The sequence below is a fragment of the Ipomoea nil genome, unplaced genomic scaffold (assembly GCF_001879475.1).
Source record: "Ipomoea nil cultivar Tokyo-kokei standard unplaced genomic scaffold, Asagao_1.1 scaffold1074, whole genome shotgun sequence".
In the NCBI taxonomy this organism is placed as follows: Eukaryota; Viridiplantae; Streptophyta; class Magnoliopsida; order Solanales; family Convolvulaceae; genus Ipomoea; species Ipomoea nil.
Genome location: NW_017617502.1, coordinates 263083 through 280760, shown reverse-complemented (window position 1 = coordinate 280760; position 17678 = coordinate 263083). Strand labels below are relative to the sequence as shown.

Genomic DNA, 17678 nt, shown 5'->3' with positions numbered 1-17678 from the left:
ACAAAATATTAAATGAGGTCAGCCAGCAAGGTTCAAACACAGTTCAATCCTAACCCCACACCTCACCAACCAATCGAGCTACTCGATCATTGTGTACCAAATGGCAGGAAACTCTTGTTGGTCCCGAAGGGTTGGGTTACAAGTCTAGAGGGGGATGTGGGTGAATAGACTTGTATAATTTTAAAATTTCTTTATTGTTCGAAATTCAATATTTAAGATGAACTTAAGCTTGAATAACTACTAGCAAAGAGTTTACAACAGAAAAACGTGAACCCTTTTTAATAGTTGAGCACAATTTTGTTCTTTTTGACAAATTTTAGGTTTGGTTGCTTAGATAATAGTATAAGGCAGTAAAATAAAGAGAGATAGAGAGAAATTTTTATAGTGGTTCGGCTATCAACCAACCTACTCCGCTCTTCTCTAAAATCTCCTTGGAGGATTGCACTAAACTCCTTAATACAAAGAGGCCACTTAAGCCTTGAACACAAAGCCGACCTAAAGTGTTTCAGTTTTTTACAAGTTACCACTTCTTACTCCGCCTCTTTCTACTTCTACTGAGTAGAGATACAAGATTATCAACCCAATGTTGTTGATCCTCTAACACGTAGACTTGGCTCTTGAATAGTGTCTTTAGATCTTCACTGTTCGTCAGCCAAAGTCTCTACTAGATGTAGCTTTGAAGCTTAATTTCTCTCTCACTGGCCACTTGATTTTTAGCACTTGAAAACTTTGCACACTTGTAAGATTTTCACTTTTATAGGGTAGTTTGAAATACATCCGTTAGAGGAAGATAAATTTCAAATGTCTCTTAACCCTTGGGTAATTACCAGTGGACAATTTGAAAGGTTACTTTTGTGTTAGATTTTCCGGCCGTTGACATGTCTTTACCTGCAACACTTTACTTTTTGCTATGCACCTTTTGTCTAGGCCTTTAAGGGAAATTTACCTTGGAATGTGTACCTAGTAACCTAGGACTCTTCGATTCTTAAACTTTTCGCATCTTGAACTCTTCAAATCTTCCTTGAAGATTGTCTTATGACTATCCGGGATGTAACCATTCGAGTTACAATTCGGACTATTCGAACAGAATGACAAGAGTTCATAAGTCTAAGAAAATAAAACGAATTGGGGACTAAAATTTTCTAAGTCTTTTGGCTCCATCAAAATCTAATTTACACTTGTTCCAAACAATTCTACTTATCCAAGTGAAGTGTGTTGGAAGCAAAATAGTGTGTGTGTGGGGGGGGGGGGGGTACACATGTATGGTGTAGATGGAAGGCAAACATGCGTCGTACACTTGTCAAGAATCTTGAAGGCCTTCAACATTATATAAGGGGCATCATGTCTCCCCTTTAGACATGATTCTTTGGTTCACTACATCCCTCCTAGTTCAGTAGCTTGTGATCCTTAGTTCCTACATACAGACCATCAACCATGTTGGATCTCAACGTTGTACTATACTTACTATTATGCTTACTTCTCAGTGGGTCACCCATGAATCCTATGAACACATAATTCTTTGACTAGTTGTTGTCATATCCTACTTAAAACTAATTGGTGACAAGTACGTAGACATTAACCATTTAACTACATCTCTCCATAGTAAGTTACAACGTTACGTCTCGAATTGAGCCCATCAAACAGGGACTGAACTCGGCTAAACCAGCCGACGCCAAACAAACCCTAAAAAAAAAAAAAAAAAAAAAAAAAAAAAAAAAACTAGAAAGAGTAATTGTACACTGCACAAGCCAAGAAAAGTGTAAGTTTCTCTCAATTTAATTAGACCTTGATTGTTTAAGAGGCGTGGGATGGTGTAAAGAAATGTATGAACTATTTAATATTCTCTGTCTTTTATTACAGAAGATGTACACCCCTATATATACAAACTATAAGGCACAGAGAAAAGAAATAGAATCAATAAGAATAATAATAATGAAACCAAGATTACAAGAGAAAATATTTGCTAGAAGAAATATGTGATTTATGTGATTTCTGTGATTTCTTGTGATTTCTGTGATTTCTTTCCTTAACACCCCCCCCCCCCCCCCCCCCCCCTCAAGTTGGAGCATGTAACAGAGAGATGCCCAACTTGGGAATAAGAGACTCCATGCGTGTCTTGCCCAACGCCTTTGTATGAATATCAGCCAACTGTTGTGTCGTAGACACATGCGCTGTTTGTATCACACCGTGTAATAGCTCATCACGAACAAAGTGACAATCAACCTCGATGTGCTTTGTTCGTTCATGGAAGACTGGATTCGCTGCAATGTGAAGAGCAGTGGTACTGTCACAACGAATTTGCATAGGAGTCGTATGGTGTATCCCAAGAGAACGAAGAAGACCTTTTAACCACTTCAATTCACATGTCACTGCGGCCAAAGCTCGGTATTCAGCTTCGGCTGAGGAGCGTGCAACTGTGGTTTGTTTCTTTGTTTTCCAAGAGATGGGAGAGTCACCTAGCTGAACGAACCATCCGGTCAACGATCGTCGAGTCAAAGGGCAAGCTGCCCAATCTGAATCGCACCAGCCAGTTAATTGCAGAGTATTTTTAGCGGATAGAAAAATACCTTGACCGGGACTTCCTTTTAGATAGCGCACTACTCCAAGCGCTGCTTTCCAATGATCATCACGGGGATCCTTCATGAATTGAGCCAGAGTATGGACAGCATAGGCTAACTCTGGCCGGGTGATTGACAAATAAACTAGACGCCCCACTAGGCGACGGTATGGTTCGGGATCATCGAGAAGCGGGGCTTCAGATAAAGCAAGACGATGATTGGGTTCCATAGGAGTACCCAGTGGTCGAGCACCTAGTAGACCTGTCTCAGAAATGGTATCAAGAGCGTATTTTCTTTGACACAAGAAAATACCAGAAGAATTCCGAGCTACCTCTATACCAAGAAAATATTTTAAAGTACCAAGATCGTTCATATGAAAACAAGAGGCCAAGTAGGATTTAAACTTGGCAATCATAACTGTGTTATCTCCCGAAATAACAAGATCATAAACATACACCAAAACATGTACCACACCATGATCACTGCGCAACGAGAACAACGAATAATCAGATGTGGACTGTGTGAAACCATACCTTTTCAGAGCACCTGACAACTTTGCAAACCAGCACCGTGGGGCTTGTCTTAGCCCATAAAGAGACTTCTTGAGTTTGCACACCACGTTGGACTGTGACGGTGCGAACCCCGGTGGAAGCCTCATATAAACTTCCTCATCTAAGTCGCCATGAAGGAACGCATTATGCACGTCCATTTGATGTAGCTCCCATGAACGCGTTGCAGCCACAGCTAAAAGAGTGCGAACAGTCGTTAACTTTACTACCGGGGCAAAGGTCTCATTGTAGTCAAGACCCTCAACCTGATGATTGCCGAATATCACCAGTCGTGCCTTGTAGCGCTCAATGCTCCCATCAGATTTTCTTTTTATTTTGTAGACCCACTTACTCCCAAGTGGCTTCTTGTGTCCGGGAGCAGGTACAAGTGTCCATGTGTCATTCTTCTCCAAAGCATCAATTTCCGCACGCATAGTCTTCCTCCATGGTTCACACTGAATTGCTTGACGAAAATTTCTGGGCTCTACTTCGGTATCAAGAGAAGCAAGATAACATTTATGAGTCAAGGAAAACTTGTCATACCCAATATAGGTAGTGATGGGATACTTGCACAACGTGCCAGGCGCTCCAATGACTGTGTATGTTACATAATCTGCAAGGCGAACACTAGGAGTACGCGTTCGCCGTCCTCGACCCTGTGCATCGGGGTCAGCAACTTGATCAAGGCTTGAATCAACTAAGACAGGGACTGGAACCTCCGAGACTGCCACCTCATCTCTGAAGAGGAGGAGGAGTGCGTGGATAGTGTTCGGCCTGTCCCCGGTGCCAGGACACCCGCCGAACCAGCCACCCAGACCAACGACCTGCCCTGTCATGTGATTTGATGCCCCTGTATCAATAATCCAGCGAGGTAAAGGAATACCTGACAACGATTCGTTCAAAGTTGACCCTGTTGGAGACAAAGACAAGGCATGACGAACTCCGTCCCTCTTGTCAGCGTCGACGACCTCCGTGTCTGTCATGGCGGCAGCGGCACACGGCAGGAACAATGCAAGGAGAGATCGTCGATCAAGAACCTGGGAATGATACCATGTAAAGAAATGTATGAACTATCTAATATTCTCTGTCTTTCATTACAGAAGATGTACACCCCTATATATACAAACTATAAGGTACAGAGAAAGGAAATAGAATCAATAAGAATAATAATAATGAAACCAAGATTACAAGAGAAAATATTTGCTAGAAGAAATATGTGATTTCTGTGATTTCTTGTGATTTCTGTGATTTCTTTCCTTAACAGATGGGCACACGGTGGATATGATGGTGGCATATCTTTAGAAATTAGAAGACATGGAAAAGTGGGAGTGATGGATGTGTGTCCCTTGGGCGTAGTACATGCAAAATGTCGTTCACCGGTTGCCAAGTAAAGAGAGAAAAAAAAAGTTGTCCTTCATCGATGCGGCGAGCACCAACCACAGAGAATAGAGAGGACTTAAATTGATATTGATGCATGAACGAAATGATATGCAAGTTGATGATGATGACGCCTTTCTTCCTTCCTTACCCGATAAGGATGCCCAGCTCAGCTCCTCCTGACACAAATTCTTTGGCATCTTGTTTCCATCATTATATTCTCAGCCCCCCATTATTATTATTATTATTATTATTATTATTACTACTACTATTATTATTTATTATTATTATTATTATTTCTCCTCAGCTCTCATCTGCTACAGCAAATTAAAAACCAAGTCATCATATGTTCCTCGCCACACACTGTGCTTTGAGCTGCTTTTTTTGTTTGCTAGCAACACTCTCTGGATTGTATAGTTCTCATTTAGATTTCATTTGCTTTTGTTTCAACTTATTCTTCTAATCAATGTGCTATATATATAAAGGAAAAGGCACTTTTAGGAAAATGAGTTTTGATCATTAAAAAAATGGTTTTAATTTTTTTTTAATGTTACTTTTATTTAAAAGTAATAGATTTTCAAGGATATTATGTTTCAACTGAAAAAGCAATAATTGAATAAGCAAATAACAAATTTTAAAGTAGAAGATATTTGATACGATAATCGTATTTAAGTTAGGGTCAATTATGCTATGGAGTTAAAGTTTTGACTTAAATGTTATATCAATATTATTGCTTAATTATAAGCCAAAAAAAAAAGGTAATATAATATTTTAAGTAATAACTATTATTACTCTTTTTGAAATTGAACACTTAGTACTTGTCAAGAATCAATATATAACAGTATGGTGATGTTATATGACATTGTTTGATTCAATTGTGATATTATCTTGGTAATTTTATATTACTCCAAGGGCCGTTTGGTTCATAGAATCTTGGATTACCGCATGTAATAGGATTACCTTCAAAGGAAGGTTACCTGAGATTTTAAAAATTTAAGATTACGTATTTTATGTGTTTCGTTTGGATTATGAGAATATAATATTACTTTGTTTGATAGAGTCTAAAACAAAAATGAAATAAACAAAAGAGTTTTTTTTTTTTTTTTCAAAATGGTCTCTCAACTATTTCGCAGTGTATATTTGGTGCAAAATAAGTGAACGGACAAAAATGCGCTCCATTTTAACGTTGAGTAGATGGAATACTTAACGGAGAACTGAATTAGGCGAGTTTTTGAAAGTCAGGAGACCATATTTGATGCAATTAAAAGTCGATATGCAAAATTGAGAATGAGCAACAGCCGATGGACCATTTTGAGAAAGGAAAAAAAAAAAACTCAAATATTAATAACCCTAGCGAGCACATGTTCTAATTTTATTGAAAAATAAAAAAATGAAAAGAAAAAAAAAATTGTAGCTCATCATTTTGTGGGTGAATTACCATGCCAATAGTAAGTAAACAATGAATAAGAATGAAAATAAATGTAATATAACTCGTTATATAAATCTTGTATATAATTTTTTTCCATTGTTTCGATTAAATCTCCTACCCATTTAAGCCCATCTCGTAAAAGTAATACATGCATGATATTAAATGACCTTTTTGACGATACCAACAACATAAACACTTGACTAAAATCAGAATTTTTAAGTGTACAAAACTACTCATAAGTCATACTGGCAAATGAATAATTAATCAAATGTTACAAATCCAATTCCTAAACTAATAAGAATTAACTCAAATTTTAGGCGTGAACAATAAGACCTTAGTCACAATATAATTGGACAAGGTACTGGATCTTACTCGGTACACTTGATCTAACCCATCAAAGCATTATGACAGTCAAAAGCAGAGAGAACAGGTGAACAGTTACAAGAGAGGCCACGCATTAAGAGCACCGCCTCATCAAAGAGAGGATTTCTGAACGGCCAGCGCACTTATAGAGGAGGGCGCCTCAATTTACTAAGGAATCAGCTGTTGCATTTAGTAGGAGGCCATTGTACAATTATTGTAATCGTTACAAGTATATAGTATCAAAGATGAGCCCATGTCACATGGAGGGGACACGTTCTAATTCTGGTACTGAAATACTTAGCTATACAAATTGTTACTCATATATTATATTCTCCGGTAACTTATTTACCGTCACTTAGCTTGTCTTGGCTACCAATTTTTGGACGAATAATTGGCGTGCGAGAGAGAGAGGCTATATGCTATACAATTTAAAGTGGTCATTTAAATTTTTTAAAATTGAACCCTACTCAAATTAATATTTAATATTTAAGGTTATATTTGAAAAAGTGAACCCTACTCAAATTAATTTCACACACACACACACACACACACACACACACACACACATATATATATATATATATATATATATAAAGAAGTTTACAAATTTATTTGACCTTTTATCTATTTTCAAATATAACCTTAAATATTAATTTTACCAAACACTCATATAATCATTAACCCATCTTAACAACTTCTAAAAACTAGCATTTCCAAATTTTAGCCAACTTTAAAGCTAATGCCAAACAGAGACCACAGGTTTGTTACACACACAAAACCTAGCATTTCCAAATTTTAGCCAACTTTAAAGCTAATGCCACACGGAGACCAAAGGTTTGTTACACACAAAAAACAACCAAAAAAATTAAAATTTAAAAAAAAAATAAAAAAGATAAATTATCTTAACAGCTTCTAAAAACTAGCATTTCTAAATTTTAGCCAACTTTAAAAAAAAAAAAAAATCCAACTTTAAAGCTAATGCCAAACAGAGACCACAGGTTTGTTACACAAAAAAAAAAAATAAAAAAAAAATGATAAGATTATCTTAACAACATCTAAAAACTAGCATTTCCAAATTTTAGCCAACTTTAAAGCTAATGCCAAACCGACACCACAGGTTTGTTACGCAAAAAAGAAAAAAACAAAAAAACAAAAAACAAAAAAAACAAAAAAACAAAAAAACAAAAAACAAAAAACAAAAAAAAAACAAAAAAAAAACAAAAAAAAAAAAACAAAAAAACAAAACAAAACAAACAACAAACAACAAACAACAAACAACAAAAAACAAATAAAAACAAAAACAAAAAAAAAAAAAACAAAAACAAAAAAGTTAAATTAAATGTAATTAGGTTAGTTTAAACATTTTGTGTGAGAGAGACATCATATTCTTTGTCCCCCTTAATGAAGAGCTGAGAATGATGAGAATTGATGCTTAGAAACAAGAACCTCGTTGATTTAATATTTTGTCATTTCTCGTATAGTTATATGTGCTCTTTAATTTAGTTTGTCATAGACCCAACAAAGAAGAAGAAACCATAGCTCTTAATTAGCGTACGGAGAATTTCGTCATCCAAACATTTCAACTCTCTAAATGTACCATAAATATTTATTCTCTAGCAATATAATCTCGATGTCCACAATAAAGAATATATGGTAGTTGGGGTTCAAAATGTAGTGCTTGTTGCATTTTTTGACGTATTGGATTATGTATGTTCTTCCGTTACGCATCACTATTTTTCTTTTTAGCAAAACACTCCCTAGTTGTAAATGTTTTGGAATATATGTTATAAGCAAGGTGGATGCATTAATTTGGAAATTGGAATCATGTCCACCCACGCTTATACCATTCCACATTCGTTATGCTGTGAGCACGTGCTCACCTTGCATGGTGCGCAGAAATCTATATCTATAATTTCTATACTATAGATTCATAATTTCTATACTGTATATCCATAATTTCTAGATTCTCGGTGAGCTAAAATTTATACTTTAGATTCATAATTTCTAACCACGAATCTATATCCATAATTTCTATACTGTAGATCCATAATTTCTATACTGTATATCCATAATTTCTAGACTTTCGGTGAGCTAAAATTTATACTTTAGATTCATAATTTCTAACTACGAATCTATATCCATAATTTCTATACCGTATATCCATAATTTTGAGACTCTCGGTGAGCTAAAATTTATACTTTAGATTCATAATTTTAGCTCACCAAGAGTCTAGAAATTTATGGATCTACAGTATAGAAATTATATATATACAGTATAGAAATTATGTATATACAGTATAGAAATTATGAATATAGATTCGTCTGCACTATGCGCATGGTGAGCACGTGCTCACAGCATAATTTGCCCGCTTATACGGTGTATCATGACCCAATATGATATAATTTAATAAAGTGAAGGGTGATAGCTAGTGTGGTTACGGTTAACACGAATCATGAAATTCAAAATAAACTTTATTATCAACAGCAAATTTATGCACAGATAATAAAGGACCTGAGAGACTCGGGACATGTAATATATCATTCAAACATAGGGATTTTGACACGGATGGGATTGATGCGCGACCAACACGTGAAATAACCAAACCTGCGCCGTTGCCCACGCGAAGCACGTCCGATCCGCCGTATTCCTCCGACTGTCCCATCATAGTCGCGTCCAGCGTAGCATGTGCGGTGGCCCCGGTGTCCGGATACCACCCATCGGCCGGAGCCTGTACCGGAGCGGGAACATCTGCCGGCACTGCCATATCGCCTGGGGTGGGGGTTGCGGGTGATACCTCTTATAGCAGTACCTCCGACATATTTGACACCGCGGACCTCCGCGGCCGCCGCGACCACCGCCCCGATTCTGCCCGCCGCGACGTCCACCAACACCACGACCGGACTGCTACGACTGCCAGCCACCATTGGATGAGCCACGGTCGGGTCCTGCAAAGAAAGCCGAGTGCGAAACAGTGGAGTCGCCAATGGGGTAGTCATCCACCAGGATGAATTCGTGCGCCTGAAGATAGTTCGAGAGGTGCGATAGCGGCACTGCATTACCGGAGGTGAAGGACGCCGCCATAGCTTTTAGTTCCGGTCGAAGTCCGCGGAGCAGATATAGATTTTGCTCCATTAAAGAGAGCGGTCGACCGGCCTGGGTTAGAGCTTCGACAAGGACCCCTGCTCGGCCTAGGTAGTCGGCAGTCGTGGAGTTGCCTTGGTGGAGCATCTGGAATTGCCCGAGGAGATTAAGGCAACGAGCTTGGCTTGAAGACCCAAGGGCGGACGTGATGGACTCCCAGATTGCCACAGATGTGGTTCGGCCAAGCGCAAGATATAACACTTCATCCGACATGGATGAAATTAGGAGAGACAGGATCGATTGATCCTGTTTCACCCACGCACGGTATTCCGGATTGGGGACGATGCTCGTCGTGGTAGTGCCTGCCGACGAGCCCTCAGACGGTGGAGCAGCTGTGACGGTCTTCGGTGGACACGGAAGAGACCCATCTACAAAACACAGCAGTTCCTGACCCCGGAGAAAGGGAATCAGCTGTGCGCGCCAAAACAAGAAATTACGTGACGTGAGTTTCATCGTCACGTAATGGTGAGCGCCGGCGAGAAAAGGACCGCGGGCCGGAGATGGTGAGCCGGCAGCGGAAACCGTACGTTCGGATGAGTTGGTAGACATTCTGATGGTACGATGAGTTTTACGGGAAAGATGGGGTAATTTTACGATGGAGGTAGATGAAAGACCGATATCCTGGCTGATACCAGATTAGAGAATAGCTTTCATTCGATAACTGAATCAGTAGAGAATACAAAGTATATCACTACAAGGACTCTAACAAACCCTGACTAATAGAACAGGTCTAACAATCTAATATGTCTACCACATAATATAAACTATATAATATACAAAGATAATAAGATGAAATAATAATATGCTAACAATCATGACCCAATATGATATCATTTAATAAAGTGAAGGGTGATAGTTGGTGTGGTTACGGTTAGCCAATGGTATTCTCTCATTTTACGTCATTGGGTCGCGTTGATGTGCAAACTAGTCTTAATATTTAAACTACTAGTATATAATATGTTAATTACATGTGTATAATCTATTAACTACATTTTTATAAAATCAATACCTTAAGTCTATAATAACAACTGTTATTTTTCAACAAAATATCTTTTAAAATTATGTCATATTTAATACATTTGAAGAGCTATGTAACTCGGATATAATTTAATTAAAATATAAAGATTATCTAACTCGGCTAAAAGTAATTAAATTATTATTAGGAGTTATATACAGTTATGTAATATGGCTCATTTTTGTACTTGCATGGGTGTAGCCTAGCACGTTGCGGAAACAGACTGCACATCCAAACGGAAAGCGACTTCCATATACCAATATTATAATCGCACTATATGAAGAATTTCGTTTCCTATATGTTTTGCTCTTGATTGTGATCCTACTTTAAAAGGGTATCGTGATGGTGAATTGTAACAAAATTTCAAACTCTAGCGTAACTACTTGCAAAGCCAACCCAGCTTTCAAATTTGGAACTGAAATGTTCGCATAGGCACCTTAATTGGTCACATAAATGAAGTTTGATCAAGAACAATGACTTGGGATCGAGTCTCACCTCTCAAAGTGATGATGAGGAGATCTTTATGCGCAGTAAGCAAAAGTTTAGTTTATGTTTTCAGCTGATCGAGTTATCATGATTTACATCCTCCTAAATGTTCTGTTGCACATTTGATTAAACCTTGTGATGAGAGAACAACTGATCGAATTATCATGATTTACATCCTCCTAAATGGTCTGTCGGAGATTTGATTAAACCTTGTGATAAGAGAAACCTACTAATCCTAAATAGTGTATCCATTAGGTAAACCTCAAACCATTATATATATATCTATTGATATTTCTTTTCTCTCAATTCTCTCTCAGCTCTACCCTCTCTATTCTCCTTCGTCTTCCTTGTTCTCTCGATCTTCATTTTGCTTTTTTATTATTCCCTGTATTTTTTATCAGATATATGATTATGATGGACGGGAAGAAGTTGGAATACAAGGGTGAGAAGGCGTTGAAAGAGATTGAAAGGCTAACGTCGAACGCCGGAGAGGTTCAAGAAGAAATTCTGAAAAGAATAATGGAGATGAATGGCGGGTGTGAGTATTTGAACAAGTACAACTTGAAAAACAAGAATAATTCCTCTTCTTCATCAGTAGAAGAAGATTTGGTTTCGGATTTCAAACGTTGTGTGCCTGTGATCGCGTACGAGGATATCAGGCCTTACATTCTCAGAATTGCCAACGGTGACCACTTCAGCCCCATCACCGGTCAACCCATAACTGAGATGCTCTGCAGGTTCAATTCATTCTTGCTTTCTCCACTTATGTCAAAAACTGTAGCCAGTAGCAATGACATAACTTTATTTTCTTATACTGTATTGAGCATATAGTCATTAACGTGCAATCCAACTATCAGCTTAAACTTTTAGTTGAGATAAAGCACATGCTTCAATTTGGTATCTACCATCCACATGTTGCTTGGAACCCATCGCACACGTGAGGAGGTGTGTTAAGCTTTTAATTGAATTGCACGTTAATGGCTATATGCTCAACACCCACACATTTTTAAGGTATTGGGCTTGACCCTTTAAGCCTTTTATGGCCCAAAAATCTTTCAGACACCATTAGACTTGATCTTTACGGGCTTCCACGCAACACTTTCTTTCATGGTCTCGTTCTGATGTGTCCTTTTTGATAACGTGAACAGCTCAGGAACTTCAGGGGGAGAGCCAAAGCTGATGCCGTCAATCGCTGAGGATCTTGATCGGCGGACGTTTCTTTACAATCTCATTATGCCGATTATGGACCAGTTAAATCGCCATCTTTTTTTTTTATTATTATTATACTATATATGTTTTGGTTTTGTTTAGCATTATATATATATTTCATGCATGAAAAAGTTAGTTTCATTGACAATGAACCCACATAGACCAATTCGTGCATGAGTGGACACATTTTGTGACATGACATTGCATTCCTTTCAATTCCTTTTAGTAATTGCGGTCTGATTATTAATTCCATCCACAACCATATATACATTCTATCCATATATCATCTATATATTTTGTAAACATGCATGTGATTTTGGGACAGGAAAAAGGTATATTTAGGACTAAAAAATATTATATAGGCTCACATTCTACATTCCTAATAATTTTTGCTTTCACGTTTAAAATCTTTAATTTAGAGCATCTCCAAGAGTGAAGTTTCTTTGCTCAACTTTTAAAGCTAATTAATTAGCAGAGGAAAAATAGGATTTGCTATCCAACAAAAAACAGCTCAATTTATGTGCGCAATTGGCGTGTGCACTTCACACGCCTACTAGACATTCACACGCCTACTAGACATAGCTGATGCGCAAAAGACACAACATGGGCAATTTTTGTTTTTAAAATTTTCCCAATACCCACCAAAAAATGTGTCTTTTCCTCATTTCTCTTTCCTCTCTGGCCAACAATGCAAAAAAAAAAAAAAAAAAAAAAAATATCATTGATGGAGTGCTCTTATGTAGATATTTTTATGAAAAATGCTTTATTCCCCTTCTAAATTTCTTCTCCATGATTTTACCTTTTGATATGACTTTCATTCATTGATAACCCAACATTAATTAAAAATATCATTTAATTGCCAATTAGATCTTGCCGGTCATATCGTGAGGAATGAATTGGAAGGAAAAATTCGACAGTATCTAGTCTAGTATTATATTGCTCTATTTTATTATTAGGACCAACATAAGAAAAATAGTCTATCCGTGCAGTGTTTGATACATCATGAAATAAAAGTGATAGATAGAGTAAGAATTATGAATATATGTAGAAATTAAAACTCATTAATTAGAATCTAATTGGAATGCATTTGGGTCAAATCTTATAAAATTAAAGGTGAAATGTATGTCTAATATAATATATGACGTTTCAGGTATATTCCCGGGATGGACGAGGGAAAGGCGATGTATCTTTATTTCGTGAAAGCCGAAATGTCGACTCCGTGCGGTTTACCGGCCCGGACGGTGCTAACAAGCTACTACAAAAGCAAGCATTTCAAGTGCCGATCCTTCGATCCGTACAACGACATGACCAGCCCCGACCAATCCATTCTCTGCTCCGACACCAACCAAAGCATGTATTGCCAGCTCCTCGCCGGCCTCGTCTACCGCCGCCAAGTCCTCCGCCTCGGCGCCGTCTTCGCCTCCGCCTTCCTCCGCGCCATCTCCTTCCTCCAACACAACTGGCCCAGTCTATGCCTCGACATTAGGACCGGGCAGCTCAGCGGTATGATCGCCGACTCCGAGTGCCGATCCGCCATGTCCAAAATCCTTCTGGCGCCGGACCCGGAGCTGGCGGACGAGATTGAGGAGATTTGCAGGGCGGCGTCGTGGAAGGGGATTGTGTACCGGCTTTGGCCCAAGGCTAAGTACATTGAGGCGGTGATTACGGGGTCCATGTCGCAGTATGTTCCGGCGCTCAGGTATTATAGCGACGGGAAGTTGCCGTTGATTTGTACCATGTATGCTTCGTCGGAGTGTTACTTCGGAGTTAACTTGAAGCCGCTGAGCGATCCCGCGGATGTTGCCTTCACGCTCTTGCCTAATATGGGGTACTTTGAGTTCATACCCTTGGGGGAAAATGGGACGTTCTTGTCGAATCTGAATAAAGAGGGAGAAGAAGAAGAGGAAGAGTCAATTCCTCAGAGCAAGCTCGTTGACCTCGTACATGTTAGGCTTGGGTGTTACTATGAATTGGTTGTCACTACATTTTCCGGTAAGCGTGTTTCCTTAACTGCACAATTTTTACCATTCTAACTTGACAATGATATCACTAGTTAAGATACTAAATATATCATAAGGTCTAGCCAAAGATTTTATGGTGAGTGGTATAAAGTAACTTTTTCGAGTGGAAGGTCATGATTTTGAGTCTCAATAAAGAATCTCCCCCTAACAATATCAACAACATTTTCTTGTAATTGCAGTTCCTTAACTGCATAGTTTTTCCCGTCCCCAACTAGGACCAAGTTCAGCAATCATTGCATGTTCGCTTATAGCCAAGTCCAGATATATAAGGGAATAAAATAGTGCATTCTCTGTTCTCTGTGAGCTATAGCCAAGCTTAGGTATATAAAGAAATAAAATTGAGCATTCCTTGTGACGAAGATTGGAAGATGGAGCCTCATCATCAAAAAGACTTTTTGACGTAATGGTAAATAGCCTTTGATGATCCTAACACAAACCCGTAACCTGTCTTTGATATCACTTGTTAAGTCAAGCGTTTATCATTACCTCAAAAGTTATACATCACAGTTAAAGGGGTAGGGAACAGGTTTATATCATTATACAGTCACATTTTTGAGAGGCATAATGATAGACTTTACCTATCGACCTCCGGCCAACAATATATATATATTTATGACACTCTTATCGAGAGGCATATATGTTGGATTATATACATATGACGTACGTATTGAATGTGTAACAATATAATGAACAGGGTTATACCGGTACCGGATCGGAGATGTGCTGCAAGTGGCGGGGTTCCACAACAAAGCCCCGCAGTTCAAATTCACCTGCCGGAGAAACGTGGTGCTGAGCATCGACAGCGACAAAACCAACGATGAAGACCTTCACCGGAGCATCACGGCGGCGAAGAAGCTTCTGGAGCCTCACCAGGCGCTGCTAGTTGAATACACCAGTTACGCAGACACCTCATCGGTCCCGGGTCACTACGTCATCTACTGGGAAATCATGCACGCCGGCGCCGCCGCCATTGATGCACAGGTCCTTCAAGACTGCTGCATCGCCATCGAAGAACAACTGGACTACGTGTACCGGCGGTGCAGAAGCCACGACAAGTGTATAGGCCCGCTGGAGATCCGTGTGGTGAAGCCTGGAACCTTTGATTTGCTGATGGGCAACTTCATCAATGAAGGCTCCTCCATCAATCAGTACAAGACTCCCAGGTGCATCAAATCTAATTCTTCTGCCCTCAAAATCCTCGAGTCCAATGTAAGGGCCAGGTATTTCAGTCCCAGAGATCCTGCCTGGAAACCTTAATTAGTTTCAATAATCAATTCACTGTGCAGTGGATTATTCATCACTGTACTCATCAATAACCGCAGCTAGCTAGCTTCAATTCCCTTTTTATCATTGGAAAGAAAAAAAATGTAACATTAACTATTGGAAGAAATTATGAAATGGATGGTGCTATGCATGGTGGTTGGGCAAAATAAAGTATAAAAATATGATGCTATTACTGCTTATTTCAAGAAGAATCGCAACTTAAAATTACTACCGAGTAACAATTTAGAAAAACAATGACGGAAAGGGTGAAATAGCCCCTAAACTTTACTCAAAAAATTAATTAAGTCTTTAAACTTTTAAAAGTTGTAATTAAATTTATAAATATGTTATTTAAAGTAATGAAGCGTAGAAATCGATTGATAACCTGTAATTACAAGTTACTTAGGGTTCCGGTGACCCTTCCACTATTTTCTGGCAACAATCGCCGGTCACATTTGGAGGAGGCGACCAACTTAATCGCATTGTCCAAACGCGATCGGAGACCGTCTGATCTCCGGTCACCGGTGATTGTTGCCGGAAAATGGTGCAAGGGTCGTCGGAACCTTAGATAACCTGTAATTATAAGTCACCAACTGATTTCTGTGCTTCAATGCTTTAATGCTTCAAAATAACACGTTTATGAGTGTAATTGTAATTTTTGAAAGTTTAAGAGTGTAATTGACTTTTTTTAGTAAAGTTTAGACTTCAGAGGCCTATTTGACTTTTTTTTTTTTTTGAAAAAAAAAAAACAAACAAATAAATAAACAAACAAAAACAAAAAGGAGGTTAATTATTCCGAGATGCAACGCCGATCTATCTTCCACTCATACGCAAATTATGTTGTGGAAACGTGTTCACCATGCGCATGGTGAACACCTGGGTAGATACATAATTGCTATGCTGTAGAAATTATGAATTTACAGTATAAAAATTATGAATCTACAATACGGTATAGAAATTATGAATTTACAGTATAGAAATTATAGAGATCCATAATTTCTGTGTTGTAATCCACAGCATAGAAAATGAATCTATCCCGTGTTTATCATACACATGGTGAACACGGTTCCACAGCATAACTATTGCCACTCATATCTTCGATCCTTATTTGTGAATCAACCAAACCATAGAGGTCAAGTGTCAAATTATCGATAAATTTTGCATATTAACTTATTTTTTAAATTTAGAGATGAAAATTTGCATAAATTATATCGTATTACACGTTCAATTTTAGTATCTGCATGTTCTGTTTTAGTGTATTAAAGGTTTATTGTTGTTGGGTGGTAGAGGCATGAAGGGCTAAGTCAGCATTATTTCGCTTTTCGAAATGTGGTTATAGCTGCTAGGCGGGTATAAGGAAATAAAATTGCACATTTGCTATTAGTTATAATTTTTTATATAATAATAAGCATTTGATCTTAAGGCCGGAAGGGCCAATGGACAAGTCCAGCACCCAATTTATTCATTTTTAGTATATTGCAAGTTTATTTTTAGTATACTAAAAATTCATTTTTAATATATTTATTATATTTATTATTTTTGAATATATTATATGTTAATTTTTTACTGTATTGCGAGACAGTGTACTAAAAATAAATTTATATCAATGATCAATCTTGCTACTTGAACTAATAAGCATTGGATAACGATTATACCTAATCACTTGATTCACTTCTATAGGCGTTGGATGAACCAAAGACAAAAGGTGAGATGCTTGATAGACCTTAATTGGATTATTGATCACGTACTGGGAATTTACATCATGGACCAGGGTCTGTATAGTATTGTGCGCTCATGATTAAAACGACGAGGTATAAAATTCATTCTCGTAAGATATAGAGTTTTATAATACAAGACACAAAAGATCACAATATAAGACACATACACATGTTATATATTTACTTATTTTTCAAATCTGATTTAGGTACAAAATTTGTGTTTATAGACATATAATTTCATAATATAATACACAAAAATTCATAAAATAAGACACAACTACTCATTTGTTTCAGTTACAAAATTCATACTCTAAGATGCAAAATTTCATAACACAAAACACAAAAATTTACAATATAAAATATGTACACATGCATCAAGGATCCATAGTACACTGTGAATCCTGGTCTATGGTATAAGGATTGTCACGTACGGCAAATTATGTTGTGCATCCGTGTGCACAATGCAGATGCAAAAACGACGTCGTTTTACTTTTTAAAAAATTATTTTTCGATTGTCGTTAGTTACGTAAACATATGTTCATAATTTTAT

At 37.8% G+C, this 17678-nt stretch overlaps 2 protein-coding genes across 2 annotated transcripts; one reads left to right on the top strand and one right to left on the bottom strand.

Moving 5' to 3' along the window:
* Window positions 1-9179: 9179 nt before the first annotated feature.
* On the bottom strand, window positions 9180-9869 carry LOC109182592. Its single transcript, XM_019332743.1, has one exon. It carries the CDS (start codon window positions 9867-9869, stop codon window positions 9180-9182), a length of 690 nt encoding a protein of 229 aa, XP_019188288.1.
* A 1400-nt stretch (window positions 9870-11269) lies between these two features.
* On the top strand, window positions 11270-15440 carry LOC109182579 (putative indole-3-acetic acid-amido synthetase GH3.9). Its single transcript, XM_019332730.1, has 4 exons — window positions 11270-11654; window positions 12066-12167; window positions 13277-14118; window positions 14842-15440. Exons 1-4 carry the CDS (start codon window positions 11323-11325, stop codon window positions 15402-15404), a joined length of 1839 nt encoding a protein of 612 aa, XP_019188275.1. The 5' UTR covers window positions 11270-11322; the 3' UTR covers window positions 15405-15440.
* Window positions 15441-17678: the final 2238 nt, after the last annotated feature.